The sequence below is a fragment of the Leptinotarsa decemlineata genome, unplaced genomic scaffold (assembly GCF_025532065.1).
Source record: "Leptinotarsa decemlineata unplaced genomic scaffold, Ldec_3_MD MMD2_P_RNA_scaffold_12, whole genome shotgun sequence".
Classification (NCBI taxonomy): Eukaryota; Metazoa; Arthropoda; class Insecta; order Coleoptera; family Chrysomelidae; genus Leptinotarsa; species Leptinotarsa decemlineata.
In genome coordinates this window covers 13959942-13974975 of record NW_027412526.1, presented here as the reverse complement: position 1 = coordinate 13974975, position 15034 = coordinate 13959942, and the positions used below count along the sequence as shown (strand labels likewise).

General features: G+C 33.2%; 2 protein-coding genes and 1 long non-coding RNA gene across 3 annotated transcripts in view; 1 reads left to right on the top strand and 2 right to left on the bottom strand.

The window, feature by feature from the left end:
• Positions 1-5217, bottom strand: part of LOC111514653 (microfibril-associated glycoprotein 4) — a 57770-nt gene extending 52553 nt beyond the window's left edge. The window contains exons 1-2 of the mRNA XM_074174509.1: positions 5068-5217; positions 2068-2143 (exon numbers count right to left, since the gene is read on the bottom strand). Coding sequence (XP_074030610.1) covers positions 2068-2143; positions 5068-5103 — 112 coding nt within the window. The 5' untranslated portion in view covers positions 5104-5217. The remainder of the gene's footprint in view (positions 1-2067; positions 2144-5067) is intronic.
• Positions 5218-5917: 700 nt separating this feature from the next.
• LOC141482163 (uncharacterized) lies at positions 5918-8101 on the bottom strand. The gene has a single exon (XM_074174972.1). It carries the CDS (start codon positions 8099-8101, stop codon positions 5918-5920), a length of 2184 nt encoding a protein of 727 aa, XP_074031073.1.
• Positions 8102-11928: 3827 nt separating this feature from the next.
• On the top strand, positions 11929-13980 carry LOC111513264 (uncharacterized). The gene is made up of 2 exons (XR_002723189.2): positions 11929-12102; positions 12159-13980. It is a non-coding gene; the product is annotated as an uncharacterized lncRNA (long non-coding RNA).
• Positions 13981-15034: the final 1054 nt, after the last annotated feature.

Here is a 15034-nt window from a genome sequence, read left to right as displayed (position 1 = left end):
AATGGTGGTAACCAACCCCATCCCCCGGAGAAATCTCCTCGTAATAAACAAATAATTCGACATCAAATGGACACGTATTAGCAGGTTGTCATAAAAAGCAAAAATTTATTTTTTTTATGAGAGTTCTGAACGTAACTTGCACATTAAAAACAATTTGATTCATTTTAAAAAGAGTTGAACTCAATGCAAATACCTTTAAAACTTCAAATTATCTCGAAAACTAATCGTCACAAAAATTTTCTGTTGACAGAGTAGTAAAGGTATTCGAAAGACCTCTAAAACAAGGTGCCACTCTCCTTCCCTATCTATCCCTATCTATTATCGAGACGAATAAAAAAAAATAGAAGAGGCGTAAAATATTCAAGTCTTAATATTAATGCTACGATGGTAAAAATCATGTTTTTGAAAATTTACTAAATTAATAATAGAAAATAAAATTTATTCTGAATGAATTCTTTTATTTGATGAACCAAAACTTACTGCATCGAATGTAGCTTTGAAGAGTACCATTGAAGAGCATATCTTAAGAGCTTTCAGATAATGTATCACAAGTAGGTGGTTGCCTTTCAAAAATATGAAGTTGTGGTGGCTGGGGGCAAGGGTGTGAGAGAAAAAACAAGTTAGTCATCACATCATTTGTTTCTCCCTTTGTATTATGAAAGTTGTTTTCAGCGATTTCTTATATTTTATTTGGTTGCTCAGAGATAGACCTTGTAAGTTTTCAAATTGTCACCCTGTGTATGAAACCGGCGCCGACCTACAAACATACCAAATCAACGATATTTCTAACAAATCATTGAGACTTCCCTCTCGCAAAAACTATTGCATTGTTGTCAGTTATATGGACGCCTCATAATCGCTCACATGTATGAAAAATATACGGCACAAGTATACGCGTACCTCCCGAGCGCCACCAAAATAAAAAAGACTCAACTAGAATATACGCCAATACATATAATTTTGACAATGAAATTGATAAATAGGCGCCCATCTGAAATTTTGTCAGATGGAAGATAGGGAACCTCTGAACTGCCTGGCATGGTGAAACAATTCGGCGTCCATATATGGACGCCTCATTGAAACCGGACGCCCGATTGATAGAAAATTGTAAATGTACGGAAGCTCTATTGATACTTGGATATATATATATATATATATATATATATATATATATATATATATATATATATATATATATATATATATATATATATATATATATATATATATATATATATATATATATATATATATATAACTATGAAGAGTCATTATAGATTTATTATATCAAATCATACAACAACAAAATTGAATGTTTAAAATAAATACTATACTTTTCACTTTTAAACCGACTCGGTCATGTACTCCTATGAAACAGGTACTTACAAATGATTTATCACTTCACTGACTTAGGAAATAGACTTCAAATTCCTGAATATCATAATAAATTGTATTGATTGGAGTTCAAAAAAGTATCGACAAAGTCGCTCTTCGGAAAATGTCTGGAAGATTTTTGCACAACGTAAAATCTACCTACCAGTAACATATATCCCAACGTTCTATGAAAAAAATAGGCGAAGAAAAATATTATAGCTTCGTGATTTGTTAGGTAGTTGTCTGGTTCGATTGATGACCTTTTCAGTTTGTAGAAATTTACAAAATTTACACTGATTTTGGGATAAACAAAATAACTTTAGGCTGATTTCTAAGTTTTTCATTTACTATGACCAGTTTTTGATATATTATGACCGAAACCGGTTATAATAAAGACCAGTTTTTAATTCATTATATCCGGTTTCTGTCAAAAAAACTGGTTGAAATAAAAAACTCATAATCACAAAGTCGAAATTTCGATTTTGACTTTAAAGTTGAAATAGCGACTTTTGAAGTCGTAATTTCCAATAAACAGATAATAGAAATATGTGACCTTTCGGTACTTTCATACATATAAACCTCGTTTTATATGAAAATTTGGATTTAACGAGTGGATACTGTTGTAGTGTATATTGATTGTTTTCACTATGTTCGGGACAGAAATTAGGAGTTGAAACTCAAGTGATTACTTACATAGTATAGGAGTCCTTCCACACATTTTCGCTATACTGCTGTAGTTTATGCAGATGTCATTTCCGTTGACCTGAAACTATATATTAGGCGTTGAAAGAAAGAAGTGAAAGCTGGTAATATAAAAATATTTTGTCCCCTTTCATATCTATGGGATTCTATTTATTTATAGTTTTGTGAAGTATATTTTTCAACAAATATTGATCTAATTATATGCAAATATACTGAGCTATCGTTTTCGTAAATAAGAAATGATATGAATGTGAAATCTAACAAGACAATTTTTCATTCAAAGGAATATATTATATTCAAGTAGGGCGAAATAATTTCACCGAAATATGTATGTTTTAGGAACATACATATTTCAGTAAGACTTGGTTGATCCTCAACTTGCAGTACTTCTACTTTCTCGAAGGTTATCATTCATATTAGAATGATGCCTGAAAACCATAATGACTAGGGTACTTATGTACCTATTTGTTTTTCAGTTAATTTCTAATAATGAATATGCTCACGAAGTGGCAGTTTTTTTCTACTTTCAGTTTTCCTGGAATGAAAGACAATGCTAAGGATCTCGTTATCTCAGGGTTTTTCAAGGTTGTTGGAACAAATGAAACAGATGCGAATCCGGTCGCTTGACCAATTTATTCGAGTGGTAAAAGGTGTTTATCAGATATGATACCAAAGAGAGTACGAGATTGAATTTATATAAATTGTTATTATACAGAAATACATTTTGAAAATGAAGTTACATTCCCCTGTACCAACTAATTTAAACATTCCTATATAAATGTAGGCACACGATAGGAAATATAAATTATCTTATATTTCTGGATTTCTCCCAAAGACACTAGAAATAACTTTGCGGTTTCGAAATGGAATGATTTGAAAAGTGTCAATGGCAACGACTGCAAAACTGAGTTTTATTTCGCACAAAGTGAACAATATTACAAAAAAAGGTAGTTAGTGTTTTCATAATCCTTTCAGTGGAATGCTCCGGATCCACGTCGAACGTAGTTTCTTTGCCAATACTGGGCTTTTGGGTATTCAGCTAACAATACCACATGGACACAATGTAAATTGCCTATTACCTATTAGTGGTAGCACATAATAAAATATTGAATGAAAAACAACAATGGCGCTCCAACCGACAAAAGAAGGACATTTATAGTACAACACATAATTCCTATAAATACGAACGACGTAGAAAGAAAGAAGAATGGTTTCGTTACAACGCGGTATGTTACTTTTGAAATCTACATAATTTTCCAAATGAAACAATAGCTCCATATTCGAAAAATGGATTGAAACACAGTTTCAAGATCACACGAAAAAATCCCTCCGTACTTCTTTCACGTCCTCGAAGGTTGTCTGGGGAGTTGTTATGAAACGAAAATAAACTCTTGTCGTTACAGTAAACTGGTATTGTTAGTTAGTTACCGAATGCATCATTGATGATAGCGTTAGGTTGAAAATGCCACATGTTCATAACATGTGGCACAATTCGCGACGACCTGAAAGAAGTCTAAAGGGGTTAAGTCGAGTGATCTTGCAGGCTACCTGATAGAACGATGTGTTCCAATCCATTATTCGAATATCAACCATGGCGGATCATTGTATTCATTGATGTCCGAAAAAACTGGTAGTTAACAAAATCTTCCATTACATACCTACCCATGTCTGGCGAACATAACACATTTTAAAATGTCAATAGAAGTTTAGATTGGAATCTTTTCTCCTATAAAGTTTATTCGGCAGATATCTCTGAAGTTAAGATCAAATATCTACCGTGATATTGAATTTTGAGCCACAAACACTCTGCTAAGATCTGTTACTCCTTCCCAAGACAAGATGGGAGTGAACCATTGCGTGATATAGATTGAGCATGTCAGCTTCATCTAGAATGGACTTCATCAGCTGTATAGTATGAAAGACTTTGTTCAGGTTTCCACACACATGGCTGATTTGTTTTCCACAATTCAGGTTGGTGTTAAGATGAGTTCCTAAGAATTTGACTTCTGTAGACGTTCGAATACGTGTTGAAAACACGTATTCAAAAGTTGAGTTTGATACTGTAATGGTAGTATCGTCAGCAAAGCATGTTACATGACCTTTTGTTACATATGCAGGCATGTCGTTAATATATAATGAAAAGAGTGGAGGTCCGATGACAGATATTTGTGGTAATTAAATTTTTAGAAGTCATGAATGCTACTAAAAACAGTCGACTTTTTTCAAAGCGTTCAGTTCTCAGACTGAAATAATTTCCTCACCCTAAAATTTCAATAGTTTTACAAGGTTAGGTCTTTAGTGAAGGTTCAACAGATCCCAAAACTTCATGAGTAGAAGTGGCTTTATGTGCAATTAGACAGAGTTTCCTAAAGAGGGTCTCATGTGACCATGATTACGTGTGCGGTATGCGAATTTGATGCAACTATTTTGTATTTTGTATTCTTTGGAGTTTGCAGTAAGGCAGGTTTGTAGATGACGTCGTAGTAAGATAGTCTGATAATATTATAAACCCAAATTTTTTCTCTCATTCACGAACTGAATAGAATTATTATCGATATGAATCGAAAAAAATCCCTAAGTTGCATTGTATGTGTTTTTCAAAAAATATTACTTGAGATTTTGTTCAATCAGGTTTGAAGTCGTGAAAATCAAACATGGTCTCGTCAAAAACAATCATTGGAAACATAAAGTGGAAAGAGCAAAATCGGTTTCAAGAAAATAGTAGAGGTAAAAAGAACTGAATTTATTTTCTTATTAAATAAAAAGTTTTGCAGGCAAAAACAGGACTAAGAGAGGCAATATGACTACTACTTCAACATCGATTTTCAATCAGATGAATAGATACAGTGAACTGACAGATTTTTAGGTGAAAGCGTTATTGTGGAGGTCAGTTGAAGTTAATCAAGATATTGAAAGGCACACAAATGCTGAACAATTTCTAAAAAATACAAATCATTAACCCATGTATGGAAATCATCTAAACGGACTTACCACCAATGCAATAATTAAAAAAAGAAAAACCTTCATCTTATCGATAACAGAGAGTAACTGCAATTTTTTGCATGAAAGAAATTAATTTTTTATATTAGTTCCCGCCCGCACTATCGGTGGGTGTTTACAAATTTCGAATAGTAATTGAATATGGTTTAAAATTAGTTTTATGTGCCAATATTTGATAAAGAAATGCATTTCTTATCAACATGTGTGGGAGCAATGTTGAATCTAGATTTACAGCAATACTGTTATTGGCTACAGGGTTGGTATAATCGTATGGTATTGCTTTCATCAGGTAAGCAATTTTTTTAAGGACAGAACACAAGCGCCCCTAGAAAAATCCTTAAAATCGGTACCTGTGCGAAAATAGCGATTCACGTTGGATTTTGAATCGCTTGAGATTGAATTCGTATGGAAAAACGTTCTCAGGAAGTTTATTTAATATAAACGCAGTTCCCCAAATGGAAGTGTTCTCAAGCAGTTCGAGGAGTACTGAGTTGAACCTCAAATAGCATACTATATAGCTTGTTGAAATAATATTGTTGGGTTCACTGATTACTACATAAAGACACATTGTAAATATATACAATATTGTGAAATTAATTTCTATGTAGCTGAAAATTGTTTTATATATAGCTTTAACATTTAAACATTACTGTTCGGACTAGTCAGTCCTACTATGATTTTGTCTGATTTAAAGTCAAATAAACCAGGAATCAAACTTTAACTATTTTTAATCTTCAACTTCAAAATTATATTAACAAGTCAATGTCATAACAATTTTTTTGTTGTAAACATAAAAACAAGTGATAAATATTAATTAACTCAATTAAAATACATGGTGATTCTAACAGCAACATTCTCCCCCTCGTGATGAAATCACTACAGCATTGAATTCGTTCTTCAAACATTTGTATCTTTTTTTTTTAATTAATTTGCATATTTTGGCAACAAGTCGTTTATAGATTCCTGTTTGGGTTTTCACTTCGACAACTCGAATTTTTCCGTCCTTTCCTTCATGAACCTTCTGTATTTTTCCGATGGGCCACATATTTCTGGGAAGTGTGTCGTCCACAACAACTACAATGTCATCCAGGGAAATATTTTCTTTCTTAGAGTACCATTTCGTATTTTTGTTCAAGTTGACCAAATATTCTTTTTGCCATCGCCTCCAAAACATATCCGCTAGCGCTTGGGTGACTCTCCAATGTTTTCTGCAGTTTGCGTCGCTTATCTCAAATTCTCCTGTAGGTGGTGCAGATCCATCAGAACATTGAGGTAGGAAATGATTGGGAGTTAGGCTCTCAGGATCCAGGGCATCGTTCGAAACGTAAGTCAATGGTCTGCTGTTCACCATGTTCTCAGCTTCAGCAATAAGTGTTTGAAGTACATCTTCTTTGGGATGTCTCTCTTTTAATGTAACTTTCAGCACATTTTTAACCGATCTTACAAGTCTTTCCCAACTTCCGCCCATGTGAGGTGAAGATGGCGGTATAAATTTCCACGTTATAGATTTAAAGCATAAAAATTCCGAAATTTTTGTTGAGTTAAAGTTTTTTATTGCTTTTATCAATTCTCGATCAGCAGAATGTAGATTGGTGCCATTGTCGAAATGTATTTCTCTTGGATATCCCCGTCGACTAATGAATCTTCTGATGGCCATGATGGCACTATCAGTATCGAGCGAATGTGCAATTTCCAAGTGGACTGCTCGAATACTCATGTAGGTGAAAAGCACGATATATCGTTTTTCAGTTCTCCTTCCAACAGTTACTACCATTGGACCAAAATAGTCCATCCCTGTAATAGTGAAGGGTCTTGTGAAACTTTGTAGTCTGCTTTCAGGTAACTGCCCCATTTCAGGTACTTGAGGTTGGACTCTCATTTTCCTGCAGAAGAAACATTCGGTTTTGCATTTGCGAACTGCACTTCTCATTTTCAAAATCCAAAATTTCTGGCGGAGTTCATTCATAATGAGTTCTTGTCTTTGGTGGTTAAAGTTGATATGATAGTGCTCAATTAGCAATTTCGTGAAACGATGTTTTTGATCAAGTATTGCTGGATGTTTCTGGAAAAAGGTGAGATCTTTGACTTGCTCAAGTCGTTCTCCTATCCTTAGTATTCCTTTATCATCAAGTAATGGCGTCAGGGTATATATACGGCTTGATTTACTGATAGTCCTTTTGTTTTGTAAATCTGCAATTTCTTGATGGAAACATTCGTTCTGTACATATTTTATATAAATTTCTTCGGCCTTTTCCACTTCTGAACACTCCAAATTTGTGCTTACTTTCCTTTTTCTGCAGTTGTTGATGAATCGAAGCATCCATGCAGTGGCTCTAATTAGTCGTCGGTATTTAGAAAATCTGTCTAGGCTGGGCAAATAACTGTGTGTAATTGTTGTTGTCAGTATAGTTTCTCTTTTCATTTCCAATTCCATTTCTTCTAGGGGTTCATCAGTTTCTTTCGGCCAATGATTCTTAGGAAATGTCAAAAATTGTGGTCCAATAAGCCATCGACTTTCATTTGCACGGAAAAATTCTCTCGTACTTTCATCTGCCACGTTATCTTCTCCAGAAACCCAGTGCCAGTTAGATACATCTGTTATCTCAGTTATTTCTCCGACCCTTACTGCTACAAAAGTTTTATATCTTTTTGTCTGAGATCGAATCCAATGTAGTACAATTCTGGAATCCGTCCATAAGTAAATTTTTGATATGTTGATTTCTAAACTTTCTTTCACAGAATTCATCAATCTACTTAACATTACAGCAGCCTGTAGCTCTAGTCGGGGTATTGTTATTTGTTTTATAGGTGCTACTCGAGTTTTTGCACTTACAAATGATGAGATTATATTCTTGTGAATAAATCGTAGATAAACGACAGCTGAAAATGCTTTCTCACTACTGTCACAAAAACCATGTAGTTCTACTTCTTCACTGGCAAATAAATGACAACCATAACATCTGGGCACGCATGTTTCCTTGATGTTGTTGAGATTCTCCAATAACTGTATCCATTTGGTATTCATATTTTCAGATATCTCATCATCCCAACTGATTCCCCTTTTTCAGAGTTCTTGTAGAAAGATTTTGAATTTTACAACTAGTGGTGATAGAAAGCCTAGTGGATCAAAAATGGACATAACCAATTTAAGAACTTCCCTTTTCGTTGGTACCTTGGTTTTTTTCTAGAATTTTAGAATCTATATTTCCTTTATTCAGTGAAAATATAATACTGTCTGATTCAGGATTCCACCAAAGTCCTAGTACTCTTTCTGCAGGTTGTTGAAGAAATGAATTCAAATTTTTCTGAGTTCTGTATCTTAAATGTTCGGGAATTTTGTCAATAACATTTTGAGAATTGCTGATCCAGTTGCAAATGCTGAATCCTGCTTTTCTATGGATTTCTATTACTTCCAAAATGAGTTTGACGGCTTCTTCTTCAGTTTCTACACTATCTAAGTAATCGTCAACATAATATTTTTCAATGATTGCTTTAGCTGCCTTGGGAAGTATGTGATAATGTTCTTCAGCATTTTTATTCTTCACAAACTGAGCCATACAGGGAGAAGATGTTGCTCCGAATGCCATGGCCTTCATTTCGTAAACATCAGGATATTTTGATCGATCCATACCTCGCCAGAAAAAGCGTTGAGCTGAGCAATCGTCATCTCGGATTCTCACTTGATGAAACATCTCCTTTATATCTGAACAAAAGGCAATCGACTTCTGACGGAATTTCCAAATAATTGCTGTTAAGTTTTTTAACAAGTCTGGACCTTGAAAAAGATGATCATTAAGGCTAGTTCCACTCGACTTTGCTGTGGCATCAAATACCAATCTCAGCTTGCCTGGTTTGTTGGGGTTTACCACTCCAAAATGTGGTAAATACCAAGTTTTCTGGCCCCCTCTTTTAGCTTCAGTAACGCTCAGCTTTCGAATATAGCCTTTTTGAGTATATTCTTCAATTTCAAGGATTTTCTTCTTGAAAAAAGTTAATTTTTTCAACATGAATGTCTGGATCGTCGTCCTTGTTCAAGAGTGAAACATTATCCACTGAACCTTCCGCCGCCTTGATTTTATGATCAAGATTGTGAAGTATGTTGTTATGGAATTTTTGGCAATTTTCTATTCCACACTTTTGTTTTACCCTGCATTAATAAATATTATGACCTGGCTTCAGGCAGTAAAAACAAAGCTTCTTTGATGTCACAAATTTCCATTTTTGGTCAAGGTCAAGTTTTTTGAAGTTTTGGCAATCTGTCAAAATATGATCATTCTGGCAGTTGGGACATTTCTCATATTTTTTTGTAGAAAATACATTTATATTTTTCCTGCTTTGAAATTTGTCTTGTTCAATTCGTTTTTCAGGATAACTGTAACTGTTGAAATCAGCACAACTTGACGCAGCTAAAGCGATTTTGTGCATCCATAGTGAAAATGTTTTTAAAGTGATGGTTTCTTCTAAAGTGGATTCTTCAGCCCATTTGAGTCTTAGAAATGGAGGTAATTTCATGATAATTCCATTTAATATTGATGGATTCGTCATGTGTCCAGTATTTTGAAATAGTTCCATAGTTGTAACCAAATTTTCGATAACGTTTGAAAATGGCAGGTACGTTTCAAATCTTCCCTCATTTGGAGGAGTAGCTCGTCGAACTTTTTCTATCAAATTGGAAACAATGAATTCAGGTCTACCGAATGTTATTTTCAAGGTTTCAATTATTTTCGTTACATTTTTAGGGGCGATAAGGAGTGGTTGCACTGCTTCTCTGGCTCTCCCTGTAAGGCATCTTTGCAGACGCATAATATTTTCGTCTTCACAAATATTGAATAGATGAGTGGAACGCTCGAACTGACTAAAAAACAACGGCCAGTCTTCTGGATTTCCATCAAAAGTGGGCAAATTTGTTTTTGTATTATCTGATTGTTCGGAACTTTTTGATTTGTTGGAGTTCTGCTTAAATACATCACAGATCTGGTTGAAATTATCAGCAATCATTGTAATGAAGTTATTTGTCGTCGGCAAATCGGTGTTAATACTTCTTCAATTTTCCAGTTTGCTATCTTTTCTTGAACACTCATTTGGTCTAAATCGATAACACTATCAGCACCGTAAATTGTAGACTTTTTGGACGAACCTTCCTGTATCAATTCACGTTTTAATTAAGCTTCTTTCCTTATCAGCTCTGCATCTCTATCAGCTTGCTTTCTTTCTATTTCAGCTTGCTTTCTTTCTATTTCAGCTCGCCTTTTCTCCTACGTCACTGTATCTTTCGGGAGGAATTCCTTTAGTTTTCCTTTCACTTTTTCTTGGGTTTGGCATGGACATGTTTCTCCAAATTTCCTTTTTCTTTAACTTTTTTTTTACTAGAAGGACCAATGTTCGCTACGGATCCTGTTTCTCTGAATTTCGACATTATCCTTGATACAGTAGTATGTTGAACATTTTTTCCTGGATGGCGTTCATTAAAAGTGTTAGCTACTTGCCGGTATGGTGTTTTCTCACCACATATTAAAACTATTTTTATTCTTTTCTGAAGAGACAACATTATTGCAACAATAACTGTTACTTTTTCAAGTAACTTTTTGTTAAATTCGATCTAGAAATGCACTTTTTCAATTTTTTTCAAAAAAAAAGTTGCGCACTTTAATGGTGACACTGTATAAGATTATCGAATTGAAATTTACTGAAAATCGTTATTTGTTTTAAAATTATGGATCACCGGTATGAGTCATGTGGTTGAAGAACAAAGAGAGAGACAACCAACAATTGACAATGACAGCTGTCATCTGATTCAGTTTGAAAAAGTGTGTTTGTTTGTCGATGATAAAACTATGGAACAAAAGAGATCTGTTATGGTGCAAGTGTGATAAGAGACATCTGCTGTTCTATAAGTAACTCAATGAGAAAACTCAAAATCAAATATGTCCAATTTATTAATAATTAATTGACAACACCCTCATTATTTGATGAAAACTAGTGGAGAGGTGTTGTTAAATGAAAGTAAGACCCTGTCATAGGGAGGTTGGAAATTCGTTCAAAAAAAAATTGAAATGTTATGAATTATATTAATGTGAAACCAGAATTATTACTGTTTTGGAAATCATGTGAATTTTTATAAATATCTAATAGGATGGCATATATTTCACTGAGGTGATCAATATCTGATCTATTTAGGCAATTATTTGATTGTAATATAAATAACATTTCCAAAAACAATCTTTTAGATGTCTTTCTTTCAGTCAATAAAATTTTAGTTAAATTATAGTCCATTTCATGACCTCCTTTGGAGACATGATTACTGAGATGCACATCTCTCAGGATGAAATCTACTATCATTTATATGTCGATACGACCAACCGATAGACCGGTTTCGGGGTGCTTGCCTCATCATCAGTAATGGGCATGGTCTCTTCAGAACGGTGTGAACCGTCTGAGTATCACGACCAAATTGAAAGACAGACTTTATTCTCATAAAAGCGATATTATAAATTTAAAAAAACCTGTGCTCTAGCTGAACATACAATTGTACATACATACCTGATTATGACAATGTGACTATTTTAGAACATGGATCCAATTAAAAAAGAGAACTTTTCTTGAAATGACAAAAATTTTCAAAAAACAAAATTCAATTAACTATAGAACTGACATAGATTATGTTAGCTTATATCTTAGCTTATCTTATTTTATCTCTACTAAGTCGCCCTCTCCAAGGGACGTCTAACAAATAATATAATCTTTCCAAAGATTGATACAAAATTGGCAACCCTTTATAGTTAGTATTTTTATTTTTCATCTCTCATTGTATGTTGGCAACAAGGTCAAGAAAATTACTGTCATTAATTTCATTACTGTCAACTGTCAACGTCACAAATTTGTGTTTTCAAATAATTCAATCAATCAATACATGATGTGAAGTATTTATATTCATGTTGTTTTTACCAAGAGTGTTTGTCGTTTGCGATATGTTTTACAAATCTCGGCAAGTGAAAGGGATTACCTACCAACCTCACTTTCGTTTTCGTGAGTTTATAATTTGTCAAATCAATATTGAAATCAATTTTATCAATTCATTGTAGAGTTCCTGATGAAGCCAATAAAGCCTCGAAAGACCTATAAAGAACAAGTCACACATAGAAATGGATGATAGATCAGGTATCGACAAACTAACATGCGGATCATGCCCAAAAGTTCGTGTAGAAAAGACTTCAAGACATGTTCATACGAGAATCTCCGAACATGAAAAAAGTTTTGAACTGAAGAAGAACAATTCCACCTATGCGTGCAACCTTTTGGAGAAAAATCACGATTTGAACACTATCTACGACATACTCAATATAGAAAATAAATTATAGAAATTGAACCTGCTGGAGTCTCCGGAAATCAATAGGGGCAAACATTTAAATTCCCTATTGAACGGCCAACGAGAGGTTAACTACTCACCATTGTTGAACCTTTCTTCATAATGCCAATAATTTTGTAAATATTCAAAATCAACCTTCTTTCCAAGAACTGAGATTGTAATTGTTTTGCAAATCCTTCTCGTTTTCTCAAAATTTACCTACTGTCCAAGAACTGAGATTATTTATTTAGAAATTCTACCTGTTACCTCATTTACTAGTAACCATTTGAGTAAGGTAACTCACTGTTGTATATGAGGATTCTATGTAAGTATATGAGAATGTTTCAAGAATATTTAAAATCTAGACGATTTTCGTGTCTAGCTGTAGATCATATTTTTAGGAGATCTATGACTATTTACTACAATTGAATTAGACTTCTGGTAAGCGTTTTCGATAAAAGTTCACAGACTTCGCATGAATAATATAGTTTTATTTCAACTAATTCACACAAAGAAATAATTAATTAATCAAATTGACTTTTTACCATATTTACTTTGTTTATGAGTGACAACCGATGAAATTCCGTTTGGTATCTTTTCAGGTTATTGCGTTAAAACAAACAGATGCGGCGGTGGGACTTCATTTTATAACGATTTGTTATGATATTGAATCAATGGATATTGTTGACCAATTTTGTTTTCGAATTTTTATGAATTCTGCGTTCTTCGTAATTTTGAGGAATATTTCTGTGTATCAGAGTTTATCAAAATAAATTATTCAGATAACTCTTCTCAAGTTGGAAAATCTGAATGTACACGTAATGAATTTATAGATGATCATTGATTCTTCAGCTATCAGCTTCAATATTTAGATCTGTAGTATGGATCACAAGATCCTTTTTTTGGAACTTCTGTCCAAGGGCACCGAAAATTATGATCCAGGGCCCAATCTTTTCGGAATAAGTATTTTTTAAAAATTTCAAGAGGGGCCCGAAAAAATTGCAAAAGGTATAAACAATTTGGTAAAAAAGGGGGGTTTCTCGAAAAATATTAAATATATCCGAAATTTGAAAAAAAATGCCTAAAGAGGAGAAAATTTACTAAAAAAAGTCCCACCTCCCGGAATTCTGTCACCAATATTTATAATTTTAATTTAGAGGCGAAAATAGCGCTAAAAGCGGGCGATGCGCGTCTCGCACGCGCTGACCGATACGGACCTATATGGAATATAAATAAACAAAAAGTTTTTTTTCAGAATATTGAAGAGAAATAGAAATTATGATTAAAAAAAGTATTCCTCAATATTCATATTTAGTAGAAAAAAATAATTGTAAATCAAGAAATGCGTTTTCAAGCAATATTTTTTTTAAGAAATGATTTTGTTTCTATAAATCATAATATTCATCGCTGATGAAAATCTCTAGAGAAAATTCAAATATCTTATAAATAATACATTTATTCATAACAATTCTGTGAACAAATAAAGCTAAAAATTATGAAAAGTCATTTTTATGTAACTTCAAATAATAGGAATACGAATAAAATTGATGATTGGTAAATTTTTTTTATTGCTCTTATTAAATTTTCCACTTTTCAACGTCTTTCATTATTAATAACAAAATGGAAAATCAAAGTTTTTTTATTTTTCCAACGGTAATATTTATTGAAGGCTTTCAAGAAAAGCTCCAAAAAGTGAAAAAAATTTGAGGTTTTCAATTTAAAAATTATCAGGGTTTTTATGTAAATTTAAAACTTGTAAAAATTAGTTAGTGAAGTAAAGTATATCTATTAAAATAATATCGGGAATTTTTTTTCCATAGATTTCTGTTTATTCAAGTGTCTAGAAGGTATGTGAATGTTTTTTCCTAATAATTATATTTGATGGGTTAAATAATGTTTATTGTTTGAAGGTCCGTGTCGGTCAGCGCGTGCGGGACGCGCACGTCGCCCGCTGTTTACGCCTCAAAATTAAAATTATAAATATTGGTGATAGAGTCCCGAGAGGTGTTTTATGGTTTAATGAAATTTTCTCGTCTTTAAGGATCTTTTTTCAAATTTCAGATATCTTTAATATTTTGCGGGATATTTGCAAAAAAACAAACCCACCTTTTTTTAACAAATTGTTTATGACTTTTGCATTCTTTTCGAGCCTCTTTTGAAATTATTCAAAAATTGCAAGAGGTCGATCCGAATGGAATTAGCCCGGGATCATAATTTTCGGTGCCCTTGGACAGAAGTTCCTAAAACAATGATCTTATGACCCAGACTACTGTTGTTATCTATAAAGCGTATAAGAACAAACACTCCGTATACATCAAGACATTTTTAGCTTTCTCTCAACGTATTATATTGAGGTACAATATGGTATTACGGATAAAAATTTATAGCCACCTTTTCGTCCAGGGATTAGTAAATATGAATTTAATGGCATAGTTCGAAGACAATCATAGATCTACTTTAATGAATCAAAAATAATGTTAGGTGAAGCCTACAAATTGGATATTTGTAAATATTTTTTCAGTTCAATTAGATAATATTTCATACACATTCTAAGAAACAGTTGTCTCAGTTTTGCTGGGATTTTCGATCAAGATGAAAAAAATGTATTGAAAA

Excerpts from the sequence above, each read along its gene's own strand:
- LOC141482163 (XM_074174972.1), bottom strand. The coding sequence starts at position 8,101 with ATGAATACCAAATGGATACAGTTATTGGAGAATCTCAACAACATCAAG.